The sequence below is a fragment of the Leucoraja erinacea genome, unplaced genomic scaffold (genome assembly GCF_028641065.1).
Source record: "Leucoraja erinacea ecotype New England unplaced genomic scaffold, Leri_hhj_1 Leri_312S, whole genome shotgun sequence".
Lineage (NCBI taxonomy): Eukaryota > Metazoa > Chordata > Chondrichthyes > Rajiformes > Rajidae > Leucoraja > Leucoraja erinaceus.
The window spans coordinates 5344-24386 of NW_026576213.1; the positions used below are offsets into that span (position 1 = coordinate 5344).

Below are 19043 nucleotides of genomic sequence, written 5' to 3' on the forward strand. Positions count from 1 at the left end.
TGGCCTTTCTCACCAGGGACTAACTGTACAGGCCCTGCGGACGGTAACATCGGGAGCTCGCGGGTCCCTGGTGGGAGACGGCTTTTCGGAGCTCCTGCAATGGCAAACTTCACCAGCCCAAATCGAGGGGTTTAAATCAACCCGGAGCGGGGCCTTGCATCACCCAGTGCAGCTTAAACAGACGCGGGACTTACCATCGCCCGCCGGGGGCTCTAACAACTGCCTGCAAACTGTCAACATAGTCAGTCCCTGATTGTGTCAATACTCGCACTCAGCTGGGCGTACGCAGCACAGCGGTAACATCGGGAGCTCGCGGGTCCCTGGTGGGAGACGGCTTTTCGGAGGAGCTCCTGCAATGGCCCTTCCCAGCCCTTCGAGGGGTTTAAATCAACCCCCCTCCCTGCATCACCTCAGCACCTCACCCCTCCATCGCCCGCCGGGGCTCTCAAACCCTGTAAAAACTGTCAACATAGTCTCCAATCTCCAGCCCACCAGCCCCCTCCCTATGTCCCCACTCTCCCCCCCCCCCACCCCCCCCCCCTCTCTCCCTCCTCTCTCCCCCCCCTCTCTCTCCCACCTCCTCTCTCCCCCCCCCCCCTCCCTCCCCCCCACCCTCCCCTTTTCTCCCCCTCTCTCTCCCCCTTTCCCCCTCCCCCTCTCTTTTCCCCTCTCTCTCCCCCCTCCCTCCCCCGTTCCCCCCCTCTCATCCCCCTTCCCTCCCCTGTGTGTGTGGGGGGGTCGTTAGTGTGCGTGTGACGCAGGAACCCCCCCCCCCCCCCCCTCCCCCCACAACTGCGCGTGAGGGAACGGGACCCAATGGGTCCCCCTTGGTCTCGGAACAATTAAAACCCCGTGACTCTTTCTCTCTCTCCCTTGGGCTGACGCCGGCAATTAAAGTCACCATGTTGATTGGGTGAAAGAAGGGAAGAAACAGAGGCAGATTATCAGAGAGGAATTTTGTAATGGGATTGGATCATTGAAACCAAACCCACTTACAATATTGTAGGTTAGTCGATTAATCCAACATACATATTTAATAGCCCAGTTGTTGAATTTGGATAATTCGCATCACCAGTAACATTCACAAGAACCAAATAGAAAGATTGTGTTCATTTGCATTATGTGCTTGGTGCTTCTGATACTACAATTGAAATAAACCCAAATCACTTTGGACAGTATAGCTTGCTTTTAAACTCTGTTTGTGAATGTTCCTGTCTGCAGGTTGACGGCTGCATTTCCGTTGCAGTTTGTGGCTGCACTTTAAAGAGATTTACGTCAATAAAACACTTTGTTGACTCCTAAAAGATATGCAAGGGCATTGTGTAAATGTAAGCGGGTTTTTGCTGGAAGAACTCGATCTTGGAGGGATTTTTCCATTTCCGATACGCAAACAGGGGTGGTGGATGGACAAAGTTGCCGAAGGCGTCCGTGGGCTTGGAACGGACTTTGGTCACTCACGTTTTGAGTGAAGCGGAGACCAAGATGGCGTGAAATCCAAAGGAAGTGTCGGGGCTCGAGCAGAGGAAAGTGGGCACTGGATGGAAACTGGCAGTGAGGGAGATAGAGTGTGTAGGATTTGAGTATAGGAGCAGGGGGGTTCTACTGCAGTTGTACAGGGTATTGGTGAGACCACACCTGGAGTATTGCGTACAGTTTGGGTCTCCTAATCTGAGGAAATACATTCTTGCCATAGAGGGGGTACAGAGAAGGTTCACCAGACTGATTCCTGGGATGGCAGGACTTTCAGATGAAGAAAGACTAGATAGACTCGGTTTGTACTCGCTAGAATTTAGAAGATTGAGGGGGGGATCTTATAGAAACTTACAAAATTCTTAAGGGTTTCGACAGGCTAGATGCAGGAAGATTGTTCCCGATGTTGGGGAAGTCCAGAACAAGGGGTCACAGTTTAAGGATAAGGGGGAAATCTTTTAGGACCGAGACGAGGAAAACATTTTTCACACAGAGAGTGGTGAATCTCAGGAATTCTCTGCCGCAGAAGGTAGTTGAGGCCAGTTCATTGGCTATATTTAAGAGGGAGTTAGATGTGGCCCTTGGGGCTAAAGGGATAAGAGGGTATGGAGAGAAGGCAGGGATGGGATACTGAGTTGGATGATCAACCATGATCACATTGAATGGCGGTGCAGGCTCGAAGGGCCGAATGGCCTCTACTCCTGCACCTATTTTCTATGTTTCTATGTTAAATCGGTGAATAAGAGCTGGAAGCGGCACCGATACAGACATGATGTACCTGAGAGAGACGTGAGGGAGGGAGACTGAAACAAGGAATGATCTACAGAGAGACAGGCAGAGCCCGAGCATAACGGCCTCCCACGTGGAATCTGGTGTGTGGAGAGCACATCCTGCAAACACGCTATTACTTCTCTGACTGCGGACTTTAGGACACCGGAGCTCAGGACCCGCTGCCCACGGCTGCTGCTGAACCTGCAGGAAGGGAGATTGTTTCAATCTTTATATTTTCACAAAAGCATTTCTGTTCAGTTGCCGGACGCAGTTAGCGGATTAAAATGAACGGATCGACAGACAGCTCTGATTCCAGTTGCTGTTTATTTCACTCTTCCAACATTTACATTCGCGTTTTATTTCCGCGCTCACTGGAATTTTACAACGCGGGAATTTGAGCCAATTATCACCGACCTGATCCCAGCACACACGAACTGCGTGTAATCCTCTTCCTGGTGTCAGGGAGACTCCCCCGGGTCCGGGTACATGTCACACCCTTCTGATCCTCAGACAACTCGAGCAGTGCATGCGCTGTTTCCACATCCAGGGTGACGGAGACTGGGGGGAGAAGCAGAGAATCAGTGAGTTGCTGGGGGTCGGGGGTGGGAGACTTGGGCAGCGCGGTCCCGGGACCGGGGGGAGAAGCCGCTCGACCTCAAGCACAGGCGGGCGGACGGACGGACTTGCTCGATACCACTGTTGTGGATAGCGAGGAAGTCTGTCAAAGTTTGCAACAAGATTAACTACCAGCTAGTTCATCGATTCATTTGCATTATGTGCTCGGTGCTTCTGATACTACAATTGAAATAAACCCAAATCACTTTGGACAGCATAGCTTGCTTTTAAACTCTGTTTGTGAATGTTCCTGTCTGCAGGTTGACGGCTGCATTTCCGTTGCAGTTTGTGGCTGCACTTTAAAGAGATTTCATCGAGTCAACTAGCCACAGCTAGTTCATCCATTCCACCATTCCATGGGTGGAAATTGCTTTTAAAACATGGGGAGGGGATTGGCACAAGAAGAGAGTTATTATCAAGAAAGCTCATCAGCGCCTCTACTTCCTGAGAAGAGTCGGTTTGTCAAGGAAGACTCTCTCTAACTTCTACAGGTGCACAGTAGAGAGCATGCCGACCGGTTGCATCGTGGCTTGGTTCGGCAACTTGAGCGCCCTGGAGAGGAAAAGACTACAAAAAGTAGTAAACACTGCCCAGTCCATCATCGGCTCTGACCTCCCTTCCATCGAGGGGATCTATCGCAGTCGCTGCCTCAAAAAGGCTGGCAGTATCATCAAAGACCCACACCATCCTGGCCACACACTCATCTCCCTGCAACCTTCAGGTAGAAGGTACAGGAGTCTGAAGACTGCAACGGCCAGGTTCAGGAATAGCTACTTCCCCACAGCCATCAGGCTATTAAACCCGTCTCGGACAAAACTCTGATTATTATGAACCCATTTTCTGTTATTTGCACTTTATCAGTTTATTTATTCATGTGTGTGTGTGTGTATATTTATATCATGGTATATGGACACACTGATCTGTTCTGTAGTAGTCAATGCCGACTATGTTCTGTGTGCTGAAGCAAAGCAAGAATTTCATTGTCCTATACAGGGTCACATGACAATAAACTCACTTGAACTTGAACTTGACTTGAGTGCGAAGAGGGGCGAGAGGAACGATCGCACGGTGGGGCTGATAAATAACAACGACGAGTCTGCCTACAGAGATGAAGTCCAAAAACTGACTGTCTGGTGCACTAAAAATAACCTGGTACCAAAATCAACCCAACGAAAACAAAAGAACTGGTTGTTGACTTCTGGAACCTGCTCCTCTCTACATCAAAGGAGACATGGTGGAGAGAGTCACTGACTTTAAGTTCCTGGGAATATACATAGAAACATAGAAAATAGGTGCAGGAGTAGGCCATTCGGCCCTTCGAGCCTGCACGACCATTCAATGTGATCACGGCTGATCATCCAACTCAGTATCCTGTACCTGCCTTCTCTCCACACCCCCTGATCCCTTTAGCCACAAGGGCCACATCTAACTCCCTCTTAAATATAGCCAATGAACTGGCCTCAACTACCTTCTGCGGCAGAGAATCCCACAGATTCACCACTCTCTGTGTGAAAAATGTTTTCCTCATCTCGGTCCTAAAAGATTTCCTCCTTATCCTTAAACTGTGACCCCTTGTTCTGGACTTCCCCAACGTCGGGAACAATCTTCCTGCATCTAGCCTGTCCAACCCCTTAAGAATTTTGTAAGTTTCTATAAGATCCCCCCTCAATCTCCTAAATTCTAGCGTGTACAAACCAAATCTATCCAGTCTTTCTTCATATGAAAGTCCTGCCATCCCAGGAATCAGTCTGGTGAACCTTCTCTGTATTCCCTCTATGGCAAGAATGTCTTTCCTCCGATTAGGAGACCAAAACTGTACGCAATACTCCAGGTGTGGTCTCACCAAGACCCTGTACAACTGCAGTAGAACCTCCCTGCTCCTATACTCAAATCCTTTTGCTATGAATATATATCTCCCAGGACCTCAAATGGACAATGAACACCGTCACTCTCGTGAAGAAGTCACAGCAGCGGCTGTATTTCCTGAGGTCGCTGCGGAGAGCAAACGTTTCACAGCCGCCGCTGCTGCTGCCCTTCTACCGGTGCGCCGTGGAAAGTATCCTCTCCTATGGCATCCTGGTGTGGTTTGCTAGCTGCACTGTGGCTGAGAGGAGGGCGCTGCAGAAAGTTATAAAAACTGCACAGAGCATCACAAACGCTCCACTGGCCTCCCTGGATGACATATAAAGGGCCTGATGCTTGCGCCGGGCCACAAACATCAAGCAGGACACATCCCACCCACCCTGCCAACCACCTTTTCACTCTGCTACCCTCTGGGAGGCGATACAGGTCTCTTAAGCCAAAAAAATAGTTTCTACCCATGTGCGATAAAATAATTTAACTCTATCACTGGGGGAAGCACAATATAATTTGGGGTGCAAGATAATGCGCAATATTCTTTTAAAATGTTTTTAATACCAATTTATTATTTTCTTTACTGATCTTTACCGACTCCAACTGGTCCAGAACGCAGCCGCCTGACTCATCACCCACACAAAATCCTGGCATCACATCACTCCAGTCCTCAAACAACTTCACTGGCTTCCCATCTCCCACCGGATCAACTACAAAATCCTGATCCTCACCTACAAAGCCCTCCACCATCTGGCCCCCCCATATCTCACTGGCCTCCTCTCCCCCTACCAACCCTCACGGTCCCTCAGATCCACATCAGCCGGTCTCCAACTACAAGTCCATCCTCCGCAGTTTTGGGGACAGAGCCTTCTCCAGGGCAGCTCCCAGGCTCTGGAACTCCCTCCCCCAACTGATCCACAATTCCATGTCCCTCACCATCTTCCAGTCCCGCCTCAAGACCCATCTCTTCACCTCTGCCTATCCTTAGCCCCACGTCCCCCTCCCTTTTCATCTGTGCATTAATTGCCTCATATTGTGTTTTGTATTGAATTCTGTCTTTACTTTGTGTACTAGTCATGTCTCTACTATTTATTTCATTCCCCTTACATGTTTTTCCTCTACCTGTTAAATTTTTGTAAGGTGTCCTTGAGACTCTTGAAAGGCGGCCATAAATAAAATGTATTATTATTATTATCTTGTGTATATGTGAGTCAATGGCTGTTGTGTTTTGTTCTTTTTAAATGTTTTTATCCTGTGTCTATTTATGTAAACACCGAAGGAGTTGCAATGGAATTTTGTTGCACAGATGTTTGTGCAATGACAATAAACGTATTCTATTCTATTCTATTCTATTATGGCCGTTGCCATACACTGTCTTTTTTTATTTATTTTTTATTTTATTTTTATTAGAAGTACAATACGTTACAGTAATACACACCACATATGTCTCATTACATTTGTTGTACCCCTTCATTTTTTGAGCTTTAAGAAAGAGAGAAATAAAAGAAGTAAGGAAAGTGAGAAAGAGTTGTGAAAGTGCAGGAAAGTGTTGGGAAAAGAGAGCCCATTAGAGAGAGAGTTAGAGAAGAAAGTTAAGAAATAGACCCTAGAAAAGAAAGAAAGAGAAACAATCGCTCTATAATAAAAAATTCCGCAAAAAGGGATCTACCAGCCATGTTTTTCACCCCCCGTTACCCGATCCTGGCACCATTTATTTTTTTAAATTACTATTGCACCTTATGCTTGTAGTAAGTCCATAAATGCAGACCACGTCTTTTGGAAGTGGTCTGCTTTGCCTGCGAGGAGGAGTCTCATATCTTCCAGGTGTAATGTTTCAAACATGTTTGAAATCCACATCCACATCCACACCTGTCGACTATGATTTTGGCTGCTGCCGAATACCCCACCCCCAACCTTCTTCACGACGGCCCGTTTATGTCTCGGCTCTGACAATTGGAGGGATCTACCCAGTAACAACACTAAGAGCAGCTCCAGGCCGCCGTGCTCCCCGATTCGAATCGACTCCTAACTAACTCAGCTCCGTCCTGTGCTGAGCTTGCTGCGGGCCGGATAAAATCTCGTGGCAGGCCGCATGTGGCCCATGGGCGATAGTTGGGAGACCCCTTTAGAAACATAGAAAATAGGTGCAGGAGAAGGCCATTCGGCCCTTCGAGCCTGCACCGCCATTCAATATGATCATGGCTGATCATCCACCTCAGTATCCTGTACCTGCCTTCTCTCCATACCCCCTGATCCATTTAGCCACAAGGGCCACATCTAACTCCCTCTTAAATATAGCCAACAAACTGGCCTCAACTACCTTCTGTGGCAGAGAATTCCAGAGATTCACCACTGTGTGAAAAATGTTTTCCTCATCTTGGTCCAAAAAGATTTCCCCCTTATCCTTAAACTGTGACCCCTTGTTCTGGACTTCCCCAACATTGGGAACAATCTTCCTGCATCTAGCCTGTCCAACCCCTTAAGAATTTTGTAAGTTTCTATAAGATCCCCCCTCAATCTTCTAAATTCTAGCGAGTACAAGCGAGTCTATCCAGTCTTTCTTCATATGAAAGTCCTGACATCCCAGGATTCGGTCTGGTGAACCTTCTCTGTACTTCCTCTATGGCAAGAATGTCTTTCCTCAGATTAGGAGCCCAAAACTATACGCAATACTCCAGGTGTGGTCTCACCAAGACCTTGTACAACTGCAGTAGAACCTCCCTGCTCCTATACTCAAATCCTTTTGCTATGAAAGCTAACATACCATTCGCCTTCTTCACTGCCTGCTGCACCTGCATGCATGCCTACTTTTAATGACTGACGTACCATGACACCCAGGTCTCGTTGCATCTCCCCCTTTCCTAATCGGCCACCATTCAGATATAGTTTACTTTCCTATTTTTGCAGCACGGAAAAGTGGATAACCTCTACAAGTCCATCCACATTATACTGCCATAATTCTGCCATGCATCCATATGCGCACTTTACCCAGCCTATCCAAGTCACCTGCCTCCAGCACTCCTAGGAGCTCATCCTCACTCCACACTCTCTGCTAAAGACTGCCCCCTCAGCTTCGTGTCATCCGCAAAATTCTGAAGATGTTGCATTCAATCTCCCTCTTCCAAATCATTAATATATCCACGTAAATAGCTGGGGTCCCAGCACTGAAAAGCCTCTATCAGGTACCCCCTAGTCACTGCCTGCCATTGAGAATAAAGGCCTAACTTTTCAACCTACTCTGTATTTTAGACAGTTGAAACACTGGCTTAATTGGGTAAATCTCTCTAGTGCTTGGCTTCCTTCCTATAATGGGGCGACCAAAATTGTACACTTGGGGGGGGGGGGGGGGGGGGTAAAGGGGCTGGAGAATAGGTGTAATTTACATTTCGACATACAAGGATACATGGGGGGGATTGTGCCCCACCTCTCAAAACATGCGGGTTTGTGTGTGTCCCCTGGGATTTACGCCCATGCATGCAGGGATATCAATACTGGAGGATGCAGTTTTCTTCACACAAAGAGTTGTTAATAGGTTTCAGTTTTACCTCGTTTGATGATATCAAAATGTTCTTTCAATGCAATGTTGAAGAAAAAGGTGCGATCAAACTTTTCAATTGGCAGCGAGCCATCCACCACTGACATTGGTTTGGCTTCATCACAAACCCTGCAAATATTTAACAGCCGGTTATAATCTGAGCAATATTTTGTTTTTGCCGTTCTTTTAAAACATACATTGTTTTAGTCAAAAACATGTCCTACCATGTGTTGCGACCAGCTTCCTCCTGAAATAAAAAAAGACAAATCTCAATAGAATGTTCCCCACGGTGGGTATTTCAAGTCAAGTCAACTTTATAAACATAGAAACATAGAAATTAGGTGCAGGAGTAGGCCATTCGGCCCTTCGAGCCTGCACCGCCATTCAATATGATCATGGCTGATCATCCAACTCAGTATCCCGTACCTGCCTTCTCTCCATTTACCCTGATCCCCTTAGCCACAAGGGCCAAATCTAACTCCCTCTTAAATATAGCCAATGAACTGGCCTCAACTACCCTGAGTGGCAGAGAGTTCCAGAGATTCACCACTCTCTTCGTGAAAAAAGTTCTTCTCATCTCGGTTTTAAAGGATTTCCCCCTTATCCTTAAGCTGTGACCCCTTGTCCTGGACTTCCCCAACATCAGGAACAATCTTCCTGCATTGGTTTGGCTCATCACAAACCCTTAAGAATTTTGTAAGTTTCTATAAGATCCCCTCTCAATCTTCTAAATTCTAGAGAGTATAAACCAAGTCTATCCAGTCTTTCTTCATAAGACAGTCCTGACATCCCCTGAATCAGTCTGGTGAACCGTCTCTGCACTCCCCCTATGGCAATAATGTCAAGTCCTCAGATTTTATAAGTCACACATACACATACAAGATGTGCAGTGAAATGAAAGTGGCAATGCCTGCGAATTGTGCAAAAACTACAGAACAGAATCAGTATTTACATGTTAGGGAAAAAAAGTATTAAAGACACAACACAACAGTAAATGAGTCCCTGGTGAGATAAGAGTTTACCTGAGTACCTGTTATAAGATGGCCTGTTGGAAGAAACGCTGTCTCACCCTCTCTGGTTTCCCAGCATGACAGCGGAGGCGTTTACCTGACCGTAGCAGCTGGAACAGTCCGTTGCTGGGGTGGTAGGGGTCCCCCTTAATGTTGCTGGCTCTGGATCTGCTCCTTGTGATGTATAGGTCCTGCAGGGTGTGAGTGTGGTTCCCATAGTGCATTCAGCCGAACGCACTATTCTCTGCAGAGCCTTCCAGTCCTGGGCAGAGCTGTTCCCAAACTAGTTTGTGAGGTTGCCGGACGAGATGCTTTCTACAGCCCCAGAGTAGAAGCACTGAAGGTTCCTCAGAGCAAATCTGAATTTCCTCAGCTGCCCGAGGTGGTAAAGGCTCTGCCTTGCCTTACTCACTGAAGTATTTCACTAAATTGCAATAAAAAACCCCTCTGATAATTCCCATTTCCCAACTCTTTGCCGCTGTCACTCAGACAGAAAGTGGATATTGTCGTAGAGACATCGAACACGGGGGAAAGCATTAGGAATGTCGATGAAAATAACTGCGAGTATGCAACTTGCGAATAAGACTAGGGCATGTTGTGGTATTTTATCTGGAGAAGATGTCAGAGATAATTGGGCATGGAACATTTTAAGATCAGCGGCAGATTTAAATGTGTGGGGGTTGGAAATATTGTCACTACTTGTGGGGAGAAGAAAAATAAAACCTGAAATGTATGATGGTCTTTAATAATCTTACTGTAAGAAATGCAGGAAACAGAACATGGAACTGACAGGGTGGCCTGGTTAATATTGCAGATAAATTTAAGTTGAATTAGGATAAATACACGAGAATTCCTGGAATTTGGGGCATTATTGCCAGATGTGGTGAGTAGTTCGGCAGATGGAATATTGACCTAGTACTGAATTACTGGTAAATGCAGCATTTATTTCAGAAATTTAACCCACCATTTTGTGACTGTGCACTTTCACTTCACCAAACTGTAGTGTAACCCCTCACCTTCAGAAATATCAGGTCGTCCTTGAGGTCTATCTGTTCCTGTAGCTTTGAGAGTTCCTCCTGAATGGAATTTAAATTATTTTGTATCTCTTGAAGGTTTGTCACCATTGTTTTTACAATCTTCTCCTCTTCTTCCCGGACATCTCCGAGTAAACGCTGCTCTTTATCAGTGAGAATCTGGTGCATTTCAGCAAACTGCGATGTGATCAGTGACTGAAGGTTGTGTGACTCTTCCTGTCAGATGAAAGATGAGAATCAATATATTATGTCACTCTTGAGTGCAGAAATATGCCATTCGGCCTAATATGTCCATGCTGGGCCCTGTACGTATCTACATCCCATTTACATGTATTTAATCCGTAACTTTGGCAATTTAAGATCTCATCTTAATAATTCGGTATTGGGGGTTCAGTATTGATGTGGATAGAGAACTGGCTGGCAAACAGGAAGCAAAGAGTAGGAGTAAACGGGTCCTTTTCACAATGGCAGGCAGTGACTAGTGGGGTACTGCAAGGCTCATTGCTGGGACCCCAGCTATTTACAATATATATTAATGATCTGGATGAGGGAATTGAAGGCAACATCTCCAAGTTTGTGGATGACACTAAGCTGGGGGGCAGTGTTAGCTGTGAGGAGGATGCTAGGAGACTGCAAGGTGACTTGGATAGGCTGGGTGAGTGGGCAAATGTTTGGCAGATGCAGTATAATGTGGTTAAATGTGAGGTTATCCACTTTGGTGGCAAAAACAGGAAAGCAGACTATTATCTAAATGGTGGCCGATTAGGAAAAGGGGAGATGCAACGAGACCTGGGTGTCATGGTACACCAGTCATTGAAAGTAGGCATGCAGGTGCAGCAGGCAGTGAAGAAAGCGAATGGTATGTTAGCTTTCGTAGCAAAAGGATTTGAGCATAGGAGCAGGGAGGTTCTACTGCAGTTGTACAGGGTCTTGGTGAGACCACACCTGGAGTATTGCGTAGAGTTTTGGTCTCCAAATCTGAGGAAGGACATTATTACCATAGAGGGAGTGCAGAGAAGGTTCACCAGACTGATTCCTGGGATGTCAGGACTTTCATATGAAGAAAGACTGGATAGACTCGGTTTGGACTCGCTAGAATTTAGAAGATTGAGGGGGGATCTTATAGAAACTTACAAAATTCTTAAGGGGTTGGACAGGCTAGATGCAGGAAGATTGTTCCCAATGTTGGGGAAGTCCAGAACAAGGGGTCACAGTTTAAGGATAAAGGGGAAATCTTTTAGGACCGAGATGAGGAAAACATTTTTCACATAGAGACTGGTGAATCTGTGGAATTCTCTGCCACAGAAGGCAGTTGAGGCCAGTACATTGGCTATATTTAAGAGGGAGTTAGATGTGGCCCTTGTGGCTAAAGGGATCAGGGGGTATGGAGAGAAGGCAGGTACAGGGTACTGAGTTGGATGATCAGCCATGATCATATTGAATGGCGGTGGAGGCTCGAAGGGCTGAATGGCCTCTACTCCTGCACCTATTTTCTATGTTTCTATGTTTCTAAAGGGGTCTCCCAACTATCGCCCACGGGCCACATGCGGCCTGCCACGAGATTTTATCCGTCCCGCAGCAAGCTCAGCGCAGGACGGCCCCGAGCTAGTTAGGCGTCGAGTCGAGGAGCACGGCGGCCCGGAGCTGCTCTTAGTGTTGTTACTGGGTAGATCCCTCCAATTGTCAGAGCCGAGACATAAACGGGCCGCCGTGAAGAAGGTTGGGGGTGGGGTGTTCGGCAGCAAGAAGGGATCAGGGGGTATGGAGAGAAGGCAGGTACAGGATACTGAGTTGGATAATCAGGCATGATCATATTGAATGGTGGTGCAGGCTCGAAGGGCCGAATGGCCTACTCCTGTACCTATTTTCTATGTTTCTATGTCTTCGGCGAGAAGGCTGAAGAGAGGAGGCTGATGATGGAGGCTGAAGAGAGGAGGCTGAGGAGAGGAGGCTGAGGAGAGGAGGCTGAGGAGAGGAGGCTACGCAAAAACCTTGAGAGGATGGAACGCGGTGAACACATGACAGGAGAGATGAGACAGTGTGATGTTTGCAGGATGTGGGAGCCCAGGGACACGGATGGAGCCTCTGGCTGCTACAACTGTGGCAAGTGCGTCCAGGTTCAGCTCCTAAATGACCGTGTTGGGGCACTGGAGAAGCAGCTGGATGACCTCAGGGCCATCCGGGAAAACGAGAGTTTCCTGGACAGGATCTACAGTGAGGTTGTCACGCCGAGGATACGGGAAGAACCAAGGTGTGTGACGGAGAGAAAGGGTGGTAACCGCGGAGTGCAGGAGACCCAGGTGGCTCTGCCTATTAACCATATAACAATTACAGCACGGAAACAGGCCATCTCGGCCCTACAAGACCATGCCGAACAAACCTTCTTCCCCTTAGTCCCACCCGCCTGCACTCGTACCATAACCCTCCATTCCCTTCTCATCCATATGCCTATCCAATTTATTTTCAAATGATACCAATGAACCTGCCTCCACCTCTTCCACTGGGAGCTCATTCCACACCGCCACCACTCTCTGCGTAAAGAAGTTCCCCCTCATATTACCCCTAAACATAGAAACATAGAAACATAGAAAATAGGTGCAGGAGTAGGCCATTCGGCCCTTCGAGCCTGCACCGCCATTCAATATGATCATGGCTGATCATCCAACTCAGCATCCTGTACCAGCCTTCTCTCCATACCCCCTGATCCCTTTAGCCACAAGGGCCACATCTAACCCCCTCTTAAATATAGCCAATGAACTGTGGCCTCGACTACCTTCTGCGGCAGATAATTCCACAGATTCACCACTCTCGGTGTGAAAAAAAGTTTCCCTCATCTCGGTCCTAAAAGATTTCCCCATTATCCTTAAACTGTGTGACCCCTTGTTCTGGACTTCCCCAACATCGGGAACAATCTTCCTGCATCTAGCCTGTCCAACCCCTTAAGAATTTTGTGAGTTTCTATAAGATCCCCCCTCAATCTCCTAAATTCTAGCGAGTACAAACCAAGTCTATCCAGTCTTTCTTCATATGAAAGTCCTGACATCCCAGGAATCGGTCTGGTGAACCTTCTCTAAGACAATGCATGATTATAATCAAGCCATTCACAGTGTCTTCTGTCCCTTAATTGAAAACAGGTACGCCCTCTTGAAAACTGTATTGAAAACAGGTACGCCCTCTTGGGAACTGTCCGGGGAGACGATGTTTCCCGTCCGAGCGACGGACACGTCGGGGGCTCCAAACCTAGATGGGACTCGACTGGCAAGACCGACGTCGGGCACAGCACTAGTGGTGGGTGACTCCATTATCCAAGGAGCAGACAGGAGATTCTGTGGCGGCAGACGAGACGCGAGGATGGTCTGTTCCCTCCCCGGTGCCAGGGTTCAGGATGTCACGAGCCGAATTCAGAACATCCTTGAGAGAGAAGGTGAACAGTAGTTGTGCACGTAGGCACAAACAACATCGGGAAGAAGAGGAAGGAGGTTCTCCAACATGAGTTCAGAGAGTTGGGAAGAAGGCTGAAAGGCAGGACAACTCGGGTGGTTATCTCTGGATGGCTTCGAGTAATTATAATAATAATATCTTTTATTGTCATTGCACGTCAGTGCAGCTCCAACCGATGAAAAATAAAAGTAAAATAAATAAATAAGCTGTGTGTCGTGACCATCCGAGGGAGACAGTCCAGGGGGGGTGGGGGTTCACTCAGCAGGGCCGGTTCAGAGCCGCTATAGCTCTGGGAATAAAGCTGGTTCTGAGTCTGGAGGTACGGGCGTAGAAGGCCTTGTAACGTCTGCCGGAGGGAAGTAGTTCAAACAGTCCGTTACAGGGGTGTGATCAGTCTTTATGGATGCTGACGGCCTTCCTGAGGCACCGTGTGTGGTAGATGCCCTCCACACCCCTGGTAGCTCTGTCCCAATGATCCTCTGCGCTCTGTGGGCGACGTGCTGAAGAGCTCTCCTCTCCGCCTCCGTGCAGCTGAGATACCACAGCAAGATGCCATACGTTAATATGCTCTCTGTGTACCTCGTGCTAGTGAGGACAGGAACAGGGAGATAGGGAATCTGAATGTGTTTGCTGAGGGGCTGGAGCAGGGAGCAAGGATTTAGATTTATAGACCACTGTGATCTCTTCTGGGGTAGGGGTGCCCTGTACAAAAGGGACGGGCTACATCTTAACTGGAGGGGGAGCAAGATTCTGGCAAGCAAGTTTACTAGGGCTACACGTGTGGGTTTAAACTAAATAGTGGGGGAGGGGAGGGATTGATAAATTGGGAGTTTAAAGATGGAGTTGAAGGGGAAGTGACTACAGGAAAAGTTACAAAAGATTCTCGAATTAATGCGAAGGAAATTTCGAGATGGGATAAGAGCGTAAGGTCAGGGCCAATTGCAAGCGGTGCGAGGGGGGAAGTGAAAGCGGAGGTCATAGTGTTGTATATGAATGCGCGAAGTATAAGAAATAAAGTGGACGAGCTTGAGGCTCAGTTAGAAATTGGCAAGTATGATGTAGGATTAGAGACATGGTTGCAAGAGAGCCAGGGCTGGGAACTGAATATTCAAGGGTAGACCGATGGGACTGAAGGCTGATAAATCCCCAGGGCCTGATGGTCTGCATCCCAGGAAGTGGCTCTAGAAATTGTGGATGCATTGGTGATAATTTTCCAATGTTCTATAGACTCAGGATCAGTTCCTGTGGATTGGAGGGTAGCTAATGTTATCCCATTTTTTAAGAAAGGCGGGAGAGAGAAAACAGGGGATTATAGACCAGTTAGCCTGGGGAAAATGCTGGAGTCAAGTATAGAAGATGAAATAGCCGAACATTTGGATAGCAGTAACACGATCGGTCCGAGTCAGCATGGATTTACGATGGGGAAATCATGCTTGACTAATCTTCTGGAATTTTTTGAAGATGTAACTAGGAAAATGGACAAGGGAGAGCCAGTGGATTTAGTGTACCTGGACTTTCAGAAAGCATTTGATAAGGCCCCTCATAGGAGATTAGTGGGCACAATTAGGGCATATGGTATTGAGGGGTAGAGTGCTGACATGGATAGAAAATTGGTTAGCAGACAGGAAACAGAGAGTGGGGATTAACGGGTCCCTTTCAGAATGGCAGGCAGTGACCAATGGGGTACAGCAAGGCTTGGTGCTGGGACCGTAGCTATTTACAATATACATCAATAATTTGGATGAAGGGATTCAAAGTAACATTAGCAAATTTGCAGATGACACAAAGCTGAGTGGCAGTGTGAACTGTGAGGAGGATGCTATGAGAATGCAGGGTGACTTGGACAGGTTGAGGGAGTGTGCAGATGCATTGCAGATGAAGTTTAATGTGGAGAAATGTGAGGGTATCCACTTTAGTATCAAAAACAAGAAGGCAGATTATTATTTCATATGCTGAGAGAATGGAGCAGCTGGGCTTATACACTCTGGAGTTTAGAAGGATGAGAGGGATTCTAATTGAAACATATAAGATTGTTAAGGGTATAGACATGCTGGAGGCAGGAAACATGTTCCCGATATTGGGGGAGTCCAGAACCAGGGGACACAGTTTAAGAATAAGCGGTAAGTCATTTAGAACGTAGACGAGGAAACACTTTTTCTCACAGAGAGTTGTGAGTCTGTGGAATTCTCTGCCTCAGAGGGTGGTGGAGGCAGGTTCTCTGGATGCTTTCAAGAGAGAGCTGGATAGGGCTCTTAAAGATAGCGGAGTCAGGGGATATGGGGAAAAGGCAGGAATGGGGTACTGATTGGGGATGATCAGCCATGATCACATTGAATGGCGGTGCTGGTTCGATGGGACGAATGGCCTACTCCTGCACGTATTGTCTATTGTCTATTTCCACTTGTGCACGTTTGGCCAAGACACTTCTCAAACTTTTCCCTTTTATATCTTTCAAATGTTGTTACAGTAACCGACTCAACTACCTCATCTGGCAGCTCGTTCCATGTACCCACTATCAAAGTTATCCTTCATGTTCGTTTTAAATCTTTTCCCACTCACCTCAGATCTATACCCTCACATTCTCGACCCCCCTACTATGGGTAAAAGACCATTCTTCAGACTGCTGTGTTCCAGGGAGTAAAGTGATTGGCTGATCAACCCCTCCCAAGAGTTGTGGCCCTCGACTATTGAGCTCTACAGTGGTGCCAAATTATTGCACACATCACAGGGATCAAATCCACACAAGAACATTAAATGGGCAGTACAAACCTGAACTCCAGAAATGCCCCCTTTCTGTTCCTGCTCCATTTTCTGAATCTCTGATTCCTTTTTTGTGAGAGATTCGAAAGAAGACTTCACCTGTTCCTAGTGGTGGGTTTCAGATCAGAGAATAAAAATGTCAGACAATGAAGAAAAGATTAGACAATGATGTGATCAAAAGTGATTTGGTTTTACCTTGTAGAATTCAATTGCTTCTTCTATCAGCGTTAAGCTGTGAGATTTGTGTTCCTTCACAGTTGCACAAATAAAACAGATCAGTTTCTTGTCAGTTTTACAAAACAGCTTCAGTTCTTCCTGGTGTTCCTCGCACTGAAGTTTGCTTTTCTTCGCTTTGAGATTCAGGCTCAGTGTTCGAGCTTTCTCAGACAGTCTAACCAGGGCCCGATTCACCCTGAGGGTGCACTCTGTAGATTCCTCTCTGCATTCCGGGCAGGAGTTTCTCCCCTCCCTGTCCCAACTCCGTGTGATGCAGGAGCGGCAGAAGTTGTGCCCGCACTCCAGTGCAACCGGATCGGTGAAGAAATCTTTGCAGGTGGGACAAACTACCTCCTCGGTCCAACTTTCGATCTGCTCTTTCGCAGCCATTTTCACTCCGGATGTTCCTGCAGGGTTCAAACTGTTTTCACTGACGTCGGGCTGCTGAACCCTCTGCAGTACCGCGACTGCCCGCTCCCATCCCTGTCCCACCTGCATGCGTCTGGCGCGACCAAACGTGGTGGCTTGAGGCGTACGTTCCTCGCGGGGCCGGTCCCACTTCCAAGCGCGGAGCCGTCTGGAGCAAAGATCCTCCGCTATAAGCAAAGATCCTACAGCGGAGCAAGATAGCTTACTCCTGCGAAATGCAAAGGGCTGACTTGTAGTACGCTACGGAGGGGATCCTAGGCATTTTTCCCCACCCATTTTAGTAACCTGAGCCTACCTGACCCGACCCGACTCGCAGTGTAATCAACGTTGTGGGGCAACACTTTGTGTGTGTGATATAGGGTTAGATTCATAATTCTGTCAGTTCATACTTCTGTTAATTCTTGTCAAGAATAAAATTTGACTCTAGTAATTGTCTTTTTTAATGTTTTGCTCTGCTATGGGATCTTTGCTTATAGTGGCCTTGACAAACATAAGGGTTAGCACTACACTTGGCGTGTACACCTTGGCGTGTACACCTTGGCTTGATCTTTGATTCCACCCTCTCCCTTGAGCCTCACATCCGCCATGTCATTAAAACCTCCTTCTTTCATCTCCGCAACATCGCCAAACTCAGACCCTCTCTCACATCTCCCGCTGCTGAAAGACTCATCCATGCCTTCATCTCCTCCCGACTGGACTATTGCAACTCACTTCTCCTTGGCATCAGCTCCACCTACATCAACCAACTCCAACTGGTCCAGAACGCAGCCGCCCGACTCATCACCCACACCAAATCCTGGTATCACATCACTCCAGTCCTCAAACAACTTCACTGGCTTCCCATCTCCCACCGGATCACCTACAAAATCCTGGTCCTCACCTACAAAGCCCTCCACCATCTGCCCCCCCCATATTTCACTGACCTCCTCTCCCCCTACCAACCCTCACGGTCCCTCAGATCCACATCAGCCGGCCTCCTCTCCATCCACAAGTCCAACCTCTGCAGTTTTGGGGACAGAGCCTTCTCCAGGGCAGCTCCCAAGCTCTGGAACTCCCTCCCCAAACTGATCCGCAATTCCGTGTCCCTCACCATCTTCCAGTCCCGCCTCAAGACCCATCTCTTCACCTCTGCCTATCCTTAGCCCCACGTCCCCTCCCTTTTCATCTGTGCATTAATTGCCTCATATTGTGTTTTGTATTGAATTCTGTCTTTACTTTGTGTACTAGTCATGTCTCTACTATTTATTTCATTCCCCTTACATGTTTTTCTTCTACCTGATAAATTTTTGTAAGGTGTCCTTGAGACTCTTGAAAGGCGCCCATAAATAAAATGTATTATTATTATTATTATTATTATTATTATTATTATTATTATTACACGCTACGAATCCCAGTTGTGGAGACATTGGTATCGTTGTCTCGTTGTAGGACATTGATCATCTTTTAATTCTGGATTTTTAACTTAAGTATCGTGGGTTTTTGTTAAATATAAATTATGATGTTTTTATGTGATATACCATGATTTTATATATATTTATGATATTTGATATGCAATGCATTTTTAATGTAATGTTGCCCCTTGTCTGGACCTTGAGTCTGTAATAAAGTAATTTATTTATTTGCTATAAGATCTTTGGTCTGCAGATGTGGGCGGGGCTGGTTCCGACGTCATACTCACCAATCAGCTGGGCGGGGGAGGCGGGCCGACTGAATTAGGACGTAATCACGCAACGGCACGCCGGGCGGTTACGTCATCGTCATCGCGCAACAGCACGCCTGGCGTTGACGTCATCGCGCAAAGCCAGGCGCTGGGCGTCCGCCGTCAATAGGATCTTTGGACAGGACGCTGCGTATTGCGTCAAGACGCTGCGTATGGCGTCAAGACGCTCCATGTTGCGTCAAGATGCT

At 47.3% G+C, this 19043-nt stretch overlaps 1 protein-coding gene across 1 annotated transcript; it reads right to left on the reverse strand.

Annotated features, from left to right (window-relative positions):
- Positions 1-948: 948 nt before the first annotated feature.
- Positions 949-17278, reverse strand: LOC129693491 (zinc-binding protein A33-like). Its single transcript, XM_055630303.1, has 7 exons — positions 16686-17278; positions 16500-16595; positions 10272-10505; positions 8470-8492; positions 8256-8374; positions 2656-2799; positions 949-2442 (listed from the first exon to the last, which is right to left on the reverse strand). Exons 1-7 carry the CDS (start codon positions 17202-17204, stop codon positions 2411-2413), a joined length of 1167 nt encoding a protein of 388 aa, XP_055486278.1. The 5' UTR covers positions 17205-17278; the 3' UTR covers positions 949-2410.
- Positions 17279-19043: the final 1765 nt, after the last annotated feature.